The sequence below is a fragment of the Meleagris gallopavo genome, chromosome 5 (genome assembly GCF_905368555.1).
Source record: "Meleagris gallopavo chromosome 5, MGAL_WU_HG_1.1, whole genome shotgun sequence".
In the NCBI taxonomy this organism is placed as follows: domain Eukaryota; kingdom Metazoa; phylum Chordata; class Aves; order Galliformes; family Phasianidae; genus Meleagris; species Meleagris gallopavo.
This window is the reverse complement of record NC_139408.1, coordinates 55,975,702-55,991,743: the sequence shown is the minus strand read 5'-3', so window position 1 is coordinate 55,991,743 and position 16,042 is coordinate 55,975,702. Positions and strand designations below refer to the sequence as shown.

The window sequence follows — 16,042 nt, the reverse complement described above, 5'->3', positions numbered from 1 at the left end:
TTTCATCTAGACTGTCTAGATTTCTCTCCGGTGTTTGTCCTAAAACTCCCAATTTAGTGTCATTTCTGCATCTTTCAGACATTTCCAGCATCCTCTGCATGTAGAGGAGCAATTGAGTGAGGCTTCAGCCTCATAAAACCAGGGCACGACGTCTCCAGAGCTCTTGGAGTGCTTGCCTACTATTTTTGGAACTAGCTCTATTGCTTCTATAATAGGAAGGCTTCTGGAAGCTTTCTCCTTCCCCTCGCCCCAAGAAAGTAGCCATTCAGCTGAGCTTTCATTAATTCACAATCTGCATGGCAAAACAAATGTAGTTTTATATGCTAAATAATTCAGCTGTGGCTCATGGATCACGTGGCCCTAAATGCATTGCAGTGTCTTTACCCATACCTAGGAACCCAAGAGCACAGCAGCTGTAGCAACAGTGCTCAGCTACCCTCTGCTTATCATTCGGGACCCAGCATGGATTATGCAGTGACAGTGAGTGCCAAAGGAGGTGGTTGCTTTCTAGAAAGCGAAGTAATGTGTGATCTGTGTGTTTGTCATCAGCACTGCAGCAGAACTGGCAAATAATGGATTTATACTGGTTTTGTTTTTCTCTTGGGTCAAGCAGAACAAATCCGGTGAGCCAGTTCTTCTTCCCAGTTGAGCAACAGATAATATCCCTAACCAAATAGTGCAAGACAGCAGAAGCCTTTCAGGAATAGCTGAACAGGTGAAACACTTTGTGATCGTTTCCAGTACAAAAACGGAGCATCAGCAAGGTGCAGTAGAGCTTGTTTTCTTCTTCCCTTTTGAGATTTTCCCTTTTGAGGGGAAAGGGGATAGCTAGATCATTCCAACACTAGCCACACCTGAAGAGGAGAAAACACCAGAGCTATAAATTGAAAACCTTTCATTCTTTATAGACGTGATCTTGGAAAGGGAGAAAGGCTCTCCCTGTAACGCTTCATAAGAATGAACACTTGATGATGCAGCAGGTATAGAATCATTAGCACTGGAAAAGACCACCATCAGTCAGTCCAGCTGCCAGTCTCTCACCACTGTGCCCCACTAAGCTGTCCCTCAGTGCCTCATCTCCACGTTTCGTCTCTAGGGACGATGACTTCAAGTTCTGATGTTTGACAGCAGTGAGCAATCCAGCTAATCCAGCTGCAGAGCTTTGGAGCTCACGTGTTTGTTCCCCTCTTACAAGTTAAAACACTACACGTTACACGTGTGTTCAAAAGTCTATTTCCATTGATGGAAGGAATATAAAAACCCCTTTGAGGGCAGACACCTCTCACAGTATGCTTCAAGGTGTGGCTTTAGAAAGAAGCTGTGATTAAAGAGGAGTTAGAGGTACAGACACGTTGAATCCACTGTGCAGAATCCCAGATCCTCGCTGCTTTGGATGAAAAAGCAGAAACATTGGGATGCAGGGGCTGTTGCTGAATGCTTGGTATAGACCAAACAAAGCTCTGTATTATAAGGCCTCAGCAATGGTTAAGTCCCTTCTGATGACTATATCTGTGTTAACTCTTCTGAATTGCTTTTGAAAGACTTGCCTTTGCTTCCTTCTGCCTCCTGAGCGTGCTGGTTGCTGCCCAGCTGAGCCAGAGCCATGGTGCTGTGTGGCTGGAGAGCATCCCAGAGCCAGTCCCTGTCTGGAGGTGGGCTGCTCAGGCTGGCAGAGACTGTTCTGCTCTTAGCAACAGCGGGGGTTCTGCTCAGAGCCAGTCCCTATGCCACTGCCTCCTTCCTAGAAAGCAAATTTTCTCAAGGAGTGAGCCCATCCTTTGGAGTACTTCAGCGGTTACTGTTGCTGCTGGAAACAGGCTGCACCTGCAGTAAAGCTTTAACTGCTGCAATGCCCGTAAATAACAAAAGCTGTGGCGTATTGCTGCACAGACCATTTCCCCCTTATCCCGTGCTATTTAGTACTGCAGGAGCAGTTCAGAAATGATGGTAAGATAGGGAGTTTGGTGAGACCATTCAGCATTCTGCTGTCTGCTACTGAGAGTGTGATGCTTCCTGCTGCCAAAATCTGAGTCCTTCCCACATCTGATGCATACAGGCATATGTTTGGGGGCGGTTTCAGGAAAGGAGAGCAAGAAGATTAGTTTCTTATTTTCCTTTTTCTGTTCTGTTTCTCTGTGCATCTGTATTTCGATTTTCAGGCTGTACTCAACTCTGCAGAACTAAGCAAAGAAGGGAAGCATCTCCTGATAAGGATCAGCCTCTGTTAAGAAATGCTATGGTAGCTAAGAGGCAGTAAGTATCTCTCTGCTGGCTTGGATGCTGATTATTTTTCCTCTTTTTTTTTTTTTTTTTTAGTTCACAAGCACAGCTTTTTAGTACTCACACAGTGGGAATTTGTCAGTAGATTGCTGCCATTAATAGTCTATTTCAGTTCTTTTCTATAGGCCAGCAGCTAAAGAAGGGGAAAAAGCATGCTTTGTATGGAGCTGTGTTTTCATCTGTGCTGCACTGTGAGCTTGTCTGTATGGATTTTGTCAGCTTTTGCTTTCCTCTAGAAGGTGCTAGGCCTTTCTTCAAATGCATGGCATCCACGATCCAATACCTGGGCTTGGATTGGGGTTGTGCCTGCCCCAAGTGGAGTGAATTTGCATGATGTTCTTGCTTTTCAGGCTCTGCTATAAATGAGATTTTTTTTCCTTATGTATATAACTATCTTTTTTTTATCACTTCTCAGTTTCTCTTTATACATTTTGATTTACAAAGAAGTAGGACTGGAACAAAACACACGGTGCTCTCAACCAGGGGTACATCAAGAGAGTTTAAGCTAGTGAAAAAGTGACTGGCATTCTTAAAACTGTATGTTTGCATTTATTTGGGTGTGGATATAATAATGTTTCTGTGATACAGTTCCTGCTGAGTCTGAAATGCTGGTGTCAGTAAAGCCAGAAGGCGAAGCCAGACAAAAGCTTGGATAGAAGTCAGAATTTCAATGCCTCTTACTGGTGGTTCCTGGGAAAGGAATGATTTTGTTTAACTTCTGATTCTCATAAAGCAGTGGGCATATGTTTATAGAAATACATTTTCTAAAAACATCCCAAATGTCTGATTTTTCTTTTTGGTGCTCAGATTTCACTTGTGCAGGTAGGTCCTTGTTACAGGCTCTGGGTAGTTTAATGAGGACGGTGTTTAAGTACAAAGCTGTGAGTTGTGCAGCTTTTAACCTTGTTTTCTATCTGCTGGTCTTTCTGATCTCGTGGAGCAGAGGACACACTCTCACCCTCCAGCTCTGCCTGTGCAATGCCTCAGTCTTCTCAGTTCAGTATGTTTCTTTGCATTGTGTAGAGCTCAGCAGAGACTTTTTCGTGAAGGACTGGAATGTATTTGTATAATATTTTATGTATTATTTTAGGCTCCTGCTTACTCAAACATGGGTGAATGATTAACCTCTCATTTCCCATCACTGGAGGAATCGTGAAATTCCTATAACACACAAGTCCAGCTGGATGTAAACCAATTTCTCTCTCTCTTTGCTGAGAAAGTCATCCTTAGCCACTTTCTCTGAGTGTGGCTGCAAAGTTGGAGAGGGCTTCCCAGGCCAGGAGCATTCAGTGGCAGCATTGGGATGTAAACCACGCTGATTTGCACAGTGCAAAGGTGGGTGCTGTTCTGAAGTCCCCAGGTGTTGCAGAATCATCATAGAATCACAGAATGGTTCGTGTTGGAAGGGAGCTTTAAGACCATCCAGTTCCAGCCCCCTGCTATAGGCAGGGACACCTCCCTCTAGAGCAGGTTGCTCACAGCCCCATCCTGCCTGGCCTTGAACACCTCCAGGGAGGGGACATTCACAACCTCACTGGGCAGAAGGTGATGGGAGAGGCTCTCATCTTGGAGTTGAAAAGAGAACAACCTGCACTGAATCCCAAATACTGTGAGGCCACAGCTTTATCATTGTTGTGCGTAGTCCTTCAGAGAGGAGGAAGCAAACAATCACTAAAGGAGTCTACCAGCAACTCAGGCTTTGAATATTCAAGCTTTTCCAGGGCACCTTAACTGCGTCACATGTTTCGTGTTCCAATTTGATGGTGGTTGTTCTTCCACTGTCAAAGTGTGCTGCAGCACTGCTGCTGGTGTCAGCTCCAAGGACAAGGAGTAGAAGGCGAGTGAGATACAGGACAGCTTTGTTTTGGTGAAATCTGCTGCCTTATCTGTGCGTGATGCAAAGACAGGGCAGTTTTCAGAAGGTTTGGAGCTTTGTGGTGGCATGTTTATTTTGTTCTCTGTGAAGGGGACACGTTACTTTGATTAGAAAGCTAACGTAACTCGTCTGGCAGCATCAGATCTTACTGCTGGCTTGATGCTGTGCTAACAAGAAGAAAGGTCTTGCGTGTCTGGTTTGCATAGAGCTTGGAGGACAACGTGTCCCATGGGAGGTACCCAGGTAGGGCTGTAGCTACATATAAGCACAGCAGCATACATGATGTTGAGGGTGTTCATTTCTGTTTTAACGGTGTTCAGAAGCTCCAGCTGCAGTAATGGCATGATGTTGTAGAAGTTCTTTTTATAAGTTCTTCTTATATTTATGTATGGGACGTGTCTCTATAGTGTGTGTGTTTGTGTATACATAGAATATGTATGATGTGTAGTGGTATATTTATATCTATGTATATTTTCTATCCTTCTTCACCCTCTTTTGGGAAGGGATCCTTGTCTGTGCCCTGCTGTACTCCAACATGATGCTACTTCTCTCATGTTTGTTCAGTTTCTAGGTGGAAGAGACACTGTGAAGCTCTGTGCAGGGCGAGGAGAGCTGAGGAGGGAGCCTTGCATGTGAACCAGGATGGACTGGCTGTGACGGCGTGCCTTAGCTGGAGGGGGAGTTACGATGAAGAGTTCCTGCAGAGCTGGCCTCCACAGGGAACCACTGAATTCTGCATCTTCTACCTTCCATCAAGTCAAACGGTATGAGCAGACCAGCTGGCCTGCCTCTAGCTAAACATTTAGCACCCATTCAGCCTTCTCCTTGCTTTCTTATTGTCTTGTGTATCACTTAGTTGGTCTCAATCCTTACTTTCCAATAGCCTTTAACTGAAATGTAATGGTTTGAGGGCAGAAATGTTTTTTTGACACTGTTGTTTGATAATGACAACTACAGATGGTACTGTACTTGGAGAAAACCTTGATTATTATAATTTATTTTAGTAACACCTGTAAATTAATTTGGGAATATGGCTTTGAAGTATATTGGAGAGTAGCTCATCATAATAGGCTTTAAAACATGCAGTCAGCTTACAGCAAGTGGAAATGCTGGCAGTCATTGTTGTGGTTTGTCTTACTATGGAGTAGGTAACTGGATTGGCTTAATCTGAAGTTTTGTATTGCTCCTTCTCCTGTGTCTCTTGCTAAGAAGAAATGCACGACTGATTTCAAACACTTGTGCTTATGTGACAATGAAGTGAACGCCTCTCACTGTGTCTTGTTATAGGAACACCATACAGAACAACTTGTGCTTATGCAAATGAAAGAACATGCCAGTTTGAATGAAAAAAAACACATATCTCTTTTGAAACCAAGACTCTTAAACTTCCTCAATCTGAAGGAAGAGAGGCAGCTTTCTCATTTCCAAAATTCATGTGGGTTTAAAGAAAACTTTAACCTTTGTTCCTTGTGGTTATGTAGGCAACGCATACTTGCTATGTTAGTCTCATAGTAATTTAGGGCTGGAAAGGACTCCCTTGGTTGCCCAGCTCCTTGCTTTCCCAAGGAGTATCTCATAATCCTCTGGGTAAACTTGTAATTGTTTTTAGGCCGGACTTCTGTCTCTTCTTCTCCCATAAATTAAACCATTATTGAAGATGACAGCTCTAACTGTGCAGTTGGGAACATTTCGATCCCCAGAACGAATGTTCATGCCAGCTTATATGATAATTTGAGCTGGTGGTGTTAAACATTTTGCATAAGGACCACCTCTCGTTTTCAGTATTACCTTTTTTGCTGTATTCTGTAAACTGCAGCTGTATCCCCTCACCTACGTTTTTCTGTGCCCAGTGGCCCCTGTGCTTTCTAGTAGCTTACTGAGCAGTGACTGTTCTTAGTCTGGGTAAATCTCCTGTGAGCCATGACAGTAACTGTGTGCTGACTTCCAAAGGAGACCTTATAGGAGGGCTTTTCAATGTCCTTCAGATCTGCCTTCATTTGCCTCTTTGTCATGGATGTGTCTATTTGTAGCACCTTTGTCAGTGAAAACTGTTTCTTGGTGTTCAGCCTTGTGCTGTATCACTATCTGTACTTCAGAATTCTGCCCCGTTTCTGTTAACCAAGTGCTTTGTGCCTCATCCATGTTGGCATTACCTTTCATTTCTGTAGCTTTGTTGTTGAGGTCATTTGTAAGAAAAACAAATGGTTTTCCAGGCTGATTCTTCAGGAGTGTCTTTGGTTTTGAGGCTGGTGTTTTATTGTTCATCACCTGGGGCTCTCTGCTGTTAAGACAGCTTCTTTGTGCCTTTCAACAGTTTTTTGTCAATCTGTCCTACCCAGTAGATCTCCATGTGCCTCCTGAGACCATATGAATAAACCACATTAGAGTGTTTTTCAAGAAAGCTCTTCTTTTGAAAACCTTCAGATTTGTCTGACATATTGTATTATTTCTTTTCCTCGTTTCCCCATGTCTTTGCAATCCTCTTTTCTTTCAAAGCACTGTTTTACACCAGAGTAAGACCAGCAGGCCTGGAGATGCTACAGTCTTTCTCCAATGCAGCACTGCATTCCAGGCGATATTGACCTGAAGACTTGAAACCTATGGCTACTTCTTGTATCCTTCCTGAAGAAGAAACATATTCAGTTGGAGTTTTTCTTACTTGGGATGTGTTCATTATAATGAGAACACCTTTTGACTCCTGGAAGAATGCCTCTTGGGTTGCTCTATCTGCAGTGAAATCCTCCATACCACAGTGTGGCCAGCTTCATGAACTGGATCCTTTAGGCTTGAGTTTTAAAGAACAAACTGGTGACTTCCTTTCTGCTTTTGCTTATCCTTCCTTTTGAGCTCCTGAGTTTCTTAATGATAGCTCAGTCCAAGGTTAGTTCCTACAGCCTTTCACGTGTGCGCATTTTGTATGTGTGAAAGTGAAGTCTGAATAGCATCACTGCTGGTTTAATTTTAACTACTTGATGGAACTTCTTACCCCATTGTATTAAAAATGACCTTGGTCTGGTTGCAGTTAATAAAAGAGGGAATGAACATTGTGGAAAGATAATGTTTCCAAAAGGAAACATCAGTGTTTGTGTAAAGTTAGAGAATGTCTGTCTGGGATGTTTGCTCTGCCATCATCTTTGTGCTGAATGCTTTTGGAGCAGCCGATGACTCTGAATACCAGCTCTTTCAGTTGTTGTTTTCTCTCTTTCTGTCATCCTCGTGTCATCTGTGGCGTGATTGGAAAGTAGGGAACGGAGATCTGAGCTTCCTGAGACTTCAATGAATAATTGATTGTATGTCATCTGGTAAGTGCCTTTATACAAAGGCTGTTCCCAGAGTAATGCATCCTATTTTTCTTATGTTGGCCCATAACATTTCAGGTGGAAATCGATGGTATGGCAGTAGAGATTGAACCTTTCCACCAATATTCTGTTAAATTTTGTTGGCAGATGGGCAGTGGAGGGGCAGCCTGATGAAATGGCATCTGACACAGAAGTGCGTGTGAAGCAAAGGTGTGTCATTGAATTCCTTCATGCAGAAATAATGGCACTCACTGACATTCATCAGTGAATGTTTATGGAGTCATAAAGGAGCACAATGCTCATCCAGTCCCAACCCCCTGCTATGTGCAGGTCGCCAACCAGCAGCCCAGGCTGCCCAGAGCCACATCCAGCCTGGCCTTGAATGCCTCCAGGGATGGGGCATCCACAACCAAACTATTTGGAGACCAAACAGTGGATGTGGCAACAGTGACAGTGGGTCACCTGTGCTGGTGCTGGATCTTGTTCATCGTTGGCAAACCTGCAGAGCTTATGGTGGTGACTGCATTGAAAAATAGTGTTTTGTACCTGAGAATTTGTTCTATCACATAGTGTTATTGTGCTCTTTGTATCTCTCGGAGTTTCCACGGAAATAAATAGTAGGCAGTACATTCAGAGCAACCTACATCCAAAACGCTGGCAAGTCTTGTGAAAAAAGACCTGTTTAGCTGTGTGGTCTGTGATACTCCTTGCTTGTTCTCTGTCTCCATCCCTGCAGGCATTCAAGGCCAGGCTGGATGTGGCTCTGGGCAGCCTGGGCTGCTGGTTGGCGACCTGCACATAGCAGGGGGTTGGAACTGGGTGAACACTGTGCTCCTTTGCAACCCAGGCCATTCTGTGTTGCAGTTAGGCAGGCACAAAGGAATCAGGAGCAGTTGCTTCAGTCTGAAGGTAGTGCTGCAAGGGAGTGGGTTTTTTTTTTTCTTCAAGAAACCAGATGCCTCCACAGCTGCTACAGTCCCACCAGCCCCTGCTCTGGAGCACCATGCTTCCCAACCCACCTCTCTCCAGGCTTGGATGCTTGCCATGCTCCAGAACAAGCTTCAGTGAGTAGCAGAGTATCGTTCACCATGGCTCTTAGCTGGGACTTTCCCACCCCAGCAAGATCTGCAGAATGCCTTTGAAGCAGCTCTCTGTCTGCTCTGCCTGCCCCAGCAGTGCAGAGGGGATGGAAGTGGTACTGGAGATTGCACCCACCGAGCACTTCCAGAAATAACAAGTGGTTGACCGTGGTTGAACTGACATGCAGTGCTCAGTCCTTGGTAATTGTCAGTGTTCTTTGCAGAGGAGCAAAGTTTCCCATAGGAGAGATGGGATGCCAGGGAAGAGATGTGCCCTGCCAGAGGTTGCTCTTGGTGTGGCTTTTCGTTTCTGCTGCCTGTTTTTTTTTTCTGGCCAGTGCCTTGTGTGTCCTGAGGGGTTTTTCAGAGTTGCAGTTGTGCTGCACATGCAGTCAGCAGCGTTAGGAACTCTTTCCTACTGGAGTGCTTACAGAAAGAAATTCACAGGGAACTTTTGGGGTTTTGATTGAAATATTCTCCTTAATAAAACCTTCCGGTGCCTCGCCCGGAAAACATACAGTGTGAATGTGCTGCTTCAGAGCATTGGTTTTGTTGTTTCTGCCTGCCAGAGGAAATCTTTGTGCTTCACAGGGCATTTTGGGAGTCCTGACTGAGGTGCAGGATGGGATGTGGAGGCTCTCTTTGGGAAGGACTTTGGGTTGGTGCTGGGTCTGGTCTTGCTGAATAAAGAATCATAGAACGGTTTGGGTTGAAAGGGATCTTTAAAATCATTTATGGTGAGAATGGTGGAGTGCTGGAACAGGCTGCCCAGAGAGCTGGTGGAGTCTCCTTCTATGGAGATAGCCAAGAGCTGGCTGGACACCGAGCTGTGCGACCTGCTGTGGGGTGCCTGATGTAGTAGGGGGGTTGGACTTGGTCTCTTGAGGTCCCTCCCAACCCCTGCAATTCTGTGAGTTGTGGAAGTGGAGCCTTTTGTACTGATTTTTCCTCCAGTTTCTATTAAAGGAAATACTTTGGTTTTTAGGCCCCTGTGACTTCGAAGATGTATAAATGCAGAAAGATTCTGGTTGGCTTGGTGCAGTAGCTGATGGATCTTCCCTTCCACACAGAGAGGGGAGGTGTGTGCATGTATGAAGGCTTGCATTCATGCATCAGTCCAGCATAGGAGCCAACTGTAGTGACAACGAGCTGTACTGAAACTTGTAAAAACAGCAGTGTCATTCCAGAACTGTAAGTATCCTGTTTTTATGTGCCTAAGACATGGCTGATTAGAAATTAAAACAAAAAACAACCTGGTCCTTTCACTTCATTGGCTTAAGGATGGAATAACAGTGTAAAGGCAGCACTGCCAGTTGTTTCAGTGCTGATGGTTCTTGGCAGAATTATCTCTTATCAGCATTTCAAAACCACACATTTGGGATTGAGAACCTTTTATGTTTATTCCATGAAGTTCTGAAGAGTCATTGTCTCTAAAGATAGAATGAGAAAGCTTGATAGCTTGCAGACTAGGGGAAACCAAACAGAATTATTCTCAAATATGATAGGGAATTGTCAGTGACTTCACCTTGGAACGATTATTTTTGGTGTTTATTAAAGAACTTATAACTTAAAAACTTAACCTGCAGCTGCCACAATTCTCTGCTTGCCAGCACTGGAGTGTTGCAGAAATAGGGTGGGCATTGAGGGGAGAGGACTGGGCTCTGGTTTGTGTTCAGAGCATTTTCTGCTGGAAATCCTAGCTCTGATTCTTGGAGCTGGGAATGAAACGTGCTGCTGATGCATGAGGAAGATGTTCTAATTGTTTAAGAAGGACGAATGTTCATGGCAAAGTGTGTAAGTGGTGGGGGTGAGGATTTGTTTCTCTCTTAGTGATGCTTTCAGGTAAGGTCTGCTACTAAAAGCTCTTCCTCATTGCCTGAAAACTTGAAGGGAAGTGGCAGTGCCATTCAGATGGAGTTAGCATTCGTTTTGTAGCAGTCTGAAGCTGTTAAAGGAAGGTTTTCTTTAAATCTGGATCCATTAAAACAGTGCAACGAAATGAATGCTGAATTCAAATGAGGCAATTATTCTGGCAGTAAAACTTCTGACTAAGGCATAATTTTGTTATGTAAATTGTAACTTTTCAACCTTACATGGTATTGTTGGCCTAGCTGGAGACCAACTGAAACACAGGAGGAAATACAACCTTAAATGAGAAATCCATAGTAGGTGAGGCATAACTTTTTATCCTTTGTCTTTCTCCATAGACCTGAAATAGCTGTGAGCAGCTGAACCAACTTTGCTGGCTAAACGTGTCCTCCGAGCCTGCTGGGTAACCAGTTTAGTCCTGTTCTCATTCATGTAATACCTGAGCTCACCTTCATTTACAGTTTTCCCTTAATGAAGGGTGTTGAAGTGATTTGTCCTGCTGGATTCCTGAAAATGGTTCGAAGAAAGCCTTTTTTAGCACATAATCCAGCTCATCTTTCAAACACCCTGGCGTGAAAACTCAGGAAGGAAATCTGATCTTTTGTTCCCAGCTCCTGGGATTTCAAGGTGGAAAGCTGTGTATTGCATTGCCTTCACCTTTTCTTCCCCCAGGGTACTGCTGTGAGCAGCTAGCACAGCTTTTCTCCTGAAAGCACCTCCAAAATGCCCTTCTGAGTGGGGAAGAGAAGACTGCAGGCATGCTTCTCTGCTGCTTTTCACCTACATCTTGATTCTGGCCTGGACACTGACCCAGGTGTGTTGGTGGCCTGACTCTGAGCAGCTATGAATTGTGGAAAAGTAGGCTCGAGCAAACTTGCAGCAGCCTTGATTTCCTATCCTCTCTTACTCCTCTATTTCATCACCCTGAAGTTCTATTTTTATGAGATTATTTTAGTTGTTAGCATCCCACTGAGAAGGGAAACAAAATAGCTCAGTTGCATTCTGCAGAAGAAAGTGAACTGGGAGGTGACCCAATTCCAGCAAGAGCTGGAATTAGCACAGAAGGCATGGGGAGAGAATTAACCCAGCAACTGGGTGGGTGTATGTGCAGAAGTGGGAGCTCTCTTATCCCCACAGTCTGTTGCTGAAGGGAAGATGACGTTAGCACTGGTTGCAAGGGTGACATCATGTTCTGCCTGTAAAATTGAAAGGGAAGAGATACTCTTTCCTGAGCACGTTATGCTCTTTTCCTGGGTTCCTAGTAATAAGGAATGACCTCAAGTTGCACTAGGGAGGTTCAGGTTGGATATTAGGGACCATTTCTACTCAGGAAGAGCAGTGCTGCAGTGGCACAGCTGCCCATGGAATGGTGGGGTCACCATCCCTGGGGATCTTCCAGAGCCATGGAGATGCAGCACTGAGGGTGGGGTGAGGTTTGTTGGGGATCGTGGAGGGCTTTTCCAACTTGTGGTCCAGTGATTCTGTGATTCAGCAGTTATTGAGTGACTGCATTGGCTGATGCATGGGGCTGTGTGGGAACTTTGAATTCAAAGTTGTTTTTAGGACTAGAAATGCAATACCAAAAAGTATTTTGGTGGTGGCTGCAAGGGGAAATTGTTTGGCGTCTGCACCGGCTGGTGATGGCATTGAATGTGCTGGTTTTAAGCTAACAGTCATGGATTATCTTCATTTCAGAAAGTTCTGCATTTAATGTAACAATTCAGAGATTGCCATGGAAACATAATCTGTAGATAGTTCAGCAGTGTGCTTATATGTTCACCTGGAGGAAGAGCCTGGAGTCACCTGATGATTGCATCCTATGTGGCAGTGCCCTGGGCTTCTGTGTTTTTGAGCTTTGTGTTTGAGGTTATGGTGAAGGTACAACAGAAAGGATGAATTGGGTGCGTAGGGCCATTGCCTGAGTGGTGCTGCTGTTGCTGTTAGGGCAGTAGTGTCCAAGTAGTGTCTCCTTCACAGCCCTTAGATCTTAACCATAAAAATGCTTGCTTGGATGTGGTTTTCTCCGGCCAGAGTTGGTGCTTCTGTCACTTTTTGGTTTGGCATCTGATGTACAGCACGAGGGGGAGCGTACCAAATCTGCCAGTGCTGATATACTCAAGGATAATAGGCATCATTGGGTAGATTTAGACTAGATATTAGGAAGAAATTCTTTATTTACTGGAACTGGTGATGCACTGATTCCCCAGTAAGGCTATGGATGCTCCTTCTTGGAGGCATTCAAGGCCAGACTGGATGGGGCTGTGAGCAACCTGCTCTGGAGGGAGGTGTCCCTGCCTACAGCAAGGGGTTGGAACTGGATGGTCTTAAAGATCCCTTCCAACCCAAACCATTCTATGATTCTGTGATCGTTTCAGCTGGTATTATGAGATTGGCAGTCTGCTGGGGCATCTGATCGATGTACTTACATTTGCTAATTTCCCTTTTTACCTTTAATTATCTTCTGAAAAGAGTCCATGTAGCTGGTAGGTAAGCCCTTGTGACCCATGAGTGCCTTACAGCAGGGTTGGGGCTGAATGGATGGAAGGATTGCTTGGACTCTAGAATGAGCCACTGCGTTTGCACAATGGACATAACTTAGGCATTAGGATTTCACCTTGGGACTCCCTGGACACAAATTACTCTACTGGGAAGATCTCTGCTATCCTTAAGATTTCAATCATTGCAAGATGCGAGTTGTTCTCTGAGGGCTGACTGTAGCTTTCTGGCTGCTGCTTTTCCTTTTTCATGTGGTTCCTTTTGAGGTGTGGGCTGCTTGATGAAGGGTAGGAGGCACGCTGGTGCCTACCCTGAGCCACCTTCTCTCGTTCCAGGCAGGCATATTTTGCAACTATAATTTCTTCCCTTTCTGTTTTTCTAGGGTTTCTGGTATGCACTTAAAGCCATATCTCAAGTTACAGAGGAAAGAGCGATCAGAAATAAGCCAGGACTCCCTGAGAGGCCCACCTATGACCCATCAGAGGTCACCCCGAGAAGACAAATACGCCAACAACTGCACCAAACTGAGCGTTTTCCCCAAGCCCCCCCTTGTGACTCCGTCTCGAAAGCTTCTGGGAATTATTTATCCGAATACTATGTGCAATACGAACGGGAAAGGGCCGGCAGATGGTCTGAGTGCCAGGGAGAAGAAAAACGTCCTGTCGGCAACGATCCATCAGGGAGAAGAAGGGGAAGGGCCTCTGGATGTGTGGGCTGTGGTGAAGCCTGGCAATACGAAGGAGAAGATCGCTTTCTTCGCAGCCCAGCAGTGCAGCGGCAACAACCGGCTGGGCTCCATGAAGCTCAAAAGCACGTGGGATATCGATGGGAGAACAGTGAAACGACGGAAAAAAACGGTAGATCTGAAAAAAGCCAAGATCCAGTTGGAAAGGATGAGAGAGGCGAATGCCAGGTGCTCCCAGCCGGAGCCTTTCGCGTGCGGCATCGAGCACTGCTCGGTGCATTATGTGAGTGACAATGGTGAGGGGGTGTTCCCGGGCAGGTCCCTCTCCGTCATAGAGATGGTTGCGTTTCTGGAGCAGCGAGCAAGTGCTTTACTGGTAGACTGTGCTAAAACTTGCGCCTCCGCCTCCACCGCGAGGCTGAGCGCTCCGTCTAAAGGTGCTCTTCCCACCTCTGACCCTTTCTCCGCCGCCGGGCCGTGTGAGGTACACGAGAGAGGAAGCTGTGGCAGCGGCGAGCAGCAGCAGAGCGAGCCGGTGCGCGTCCTGGACATGGTGGCCAAGCTGGAGTCGGAGTGCCTGCGGCGGCAGAGCGAGCGGGACGGCAGCAGCCTCTCACGCAACAACAGCTTCCGCAGGAACGTGGGCCGGGTGCTCCTGGCCAGCAGCACGCAGCCCGGTGCCGAGCCTGGCAGAGCCTCTGCAGGCGGCGTGGGCCGGGGTGAAGAGCCGGGGGCGGCGGGGGCTGGCTGCGGAGCGAGGTGTGGGGATGCCGGGCTGTGGGATGGCGCTGCCTCTGCTCCGCAGCCGTTCCCTCCTGGGTTGGAGGGGAATGTGGGTTCAGGACTCGCTCACGCTGTGTTGGCCATTGCGGCAGGAAGGAGCGAGGCTGAAAGGCGGGTTGAGCCTCCCAGAGCTCTGCCAGCCCTGTGTCCGGCTGTGGCTGGGGTGCCGGCGGATTCCTTGCCGAGCAAGAGCACGAATGTTGATTGTACGTTGAAAGAAGCTGTAATCCTCTCGAAGCAGAGCCTGCATCCTGCTAGGAAGGAGCCCTTGTGCATCAGTATATCGGTCACCAAGACTGAGAAGGGCTGCAGGAAAGAGAAGCTCCCTCCCTCCAGTTCGAGTGAAGACCCCCTTCCGGGGAGGTTGTTTTTTCTTCAGGCTGAGCAGAATGCCACTCATGCACCACAGCCACTGCAGGAGCGTACCCAAGAGAAGCCAGGTGAAGGAGTGCAGAATGAGGATGAGGATGCTTTGGAATCTGACAAATCGTGTGTCAGGACCAGCGTCTCTCCTGAGCCATCAGCCCTTTCAGTTCCCCCTCCAGAAGGTGCTTTGCAAGCACTCGATGCTTCCTGCTTGAAACGGCAGGTCTCGCATGACTTTTTGGAGACCAGGTTTAAAATCCAGCAGCTTCTGGAACCTCAGCAGTATATGGCTTTCCTGCCTCACCACATCATAGTGAAGATCTTCGGCTTGCTCCCTACGAGGAGCCTGGTGGCCCTGAAATGTACTTGCTACTACTTCAAGTTCATCATCGAGTACTACAACATCAGGCCAGCAGACTCACGTTGGGTCCGCGACCCCCGCTACCGAGAAGACCCCTGCAAGCAGTGCAAGAAGAAATACGTGAAGGGGGACGTGTCGCTGTGCCGCTGGCACCCCAAACCTTACTGCCAAGCTTTACCCTACGGGCCTGGCTACTGGATGTGCTGTCACAGGTCCCAGAAGGGCATCCCGGGCTGTAAGTTGGGTCTCCATGACAATCATTGGGTTCCCGCCTGCCACAGCTTTAACCGTGCTCTCCATAAGAAGACCAGAGGAGCGGGAGCCGAAGGAGAAGAGGAATATTAGTGCACATACACTTTCCTGTGAGATGGTTTGGGGTAGGAGGAGATTCTCATGCCTTGTGCTGTTTACAGTGTATATAATTGTCGTGTTTTTCACAGGGCTATGAAACTGCACATACTTCAACACAAGAGCCTTTACCTTTTAGAATAAAGAAAGCTTTTAGTCCATCTATGTAAATAACACTATAAAAACTAATTGTACATACAGAGTCTACAGCTGGCTGAACAACGTAATCACTACAATGCAGCTATGATAGTGTTGCGGCTATAGGTGTGTGTGTGTGTGTTTTTAAGTGTCTTGTTTCAAAATCTGTATATCCTGTATAATATATGAATGTTTCTGAGAAGAAACTCTAAATAGGTAAAGGCCAACTTGGTTAAAGAATCTTCAAACAACTTAACTGGACAACCTTAAAACTAGATTAGAATAGAACATGACAGTAGTGTTGGCAGTGGAGAAAAAAAGAGAGGAATATTATTGTATAGTCAGAATATAAAAAAAAAAAAGTTCTTGCCTACCTTATCCATGTTGTCTGGTTGGTTTTTTTTTTTTTTGGTCTTTTTTTTTTTTTTTTTTACTTAAATAAAATGTGCATTCTAGATCTGC

General features: G+C 46.0%; 1 protein-coding gene across 15 annotated transcripts in view; it reads left to right on the top strand.

Annotated features, from left to right (window-relative positions):
- The window catches only part of FBXO34 (F-box protein 34), a 36,167-nt gene extending 20,125 nt beyond the window's left edge, over positions 1 to 16,042 (top strand). For 3 of the 15 annotated variants that reach the window (XM_085225869.1, XM_085225873.1, XM_085225870.1), the window contains 3 exons: positions 2,160 to 2,253; positions 4,721 to 4,920; positions 13,282 to 16,042. In XM_085225869.1, coding sequence (XP_085081995.1) covers positions 4,844 to 4,920; positions 13,282 to 15,439 — 2,235 coding nt within the window. In that variant the 5' untranslated portion in view covers positions 2,160 to 2,253; positions 4,721 to 4,843 and the 3' untranslated portion in view covers positions 15,440 to 16,042. Of the gene's footprint in view, positions 1 to 2,159; positions 2,254 to 4,253; positions 4,400 to 4,429; positions 4,543 to 4,720; positions 4,921 to 9,519; positions 9,726 to 10,741; positions 10,807 to 11,075; positions 11,218 to 13,281 lie in introns of those variants that run through there. The other 12 variants (XM_085225868.1, XM_085225867.1, XM_085225871.1 and 9 more) reach the window with 10 other exon arrangements.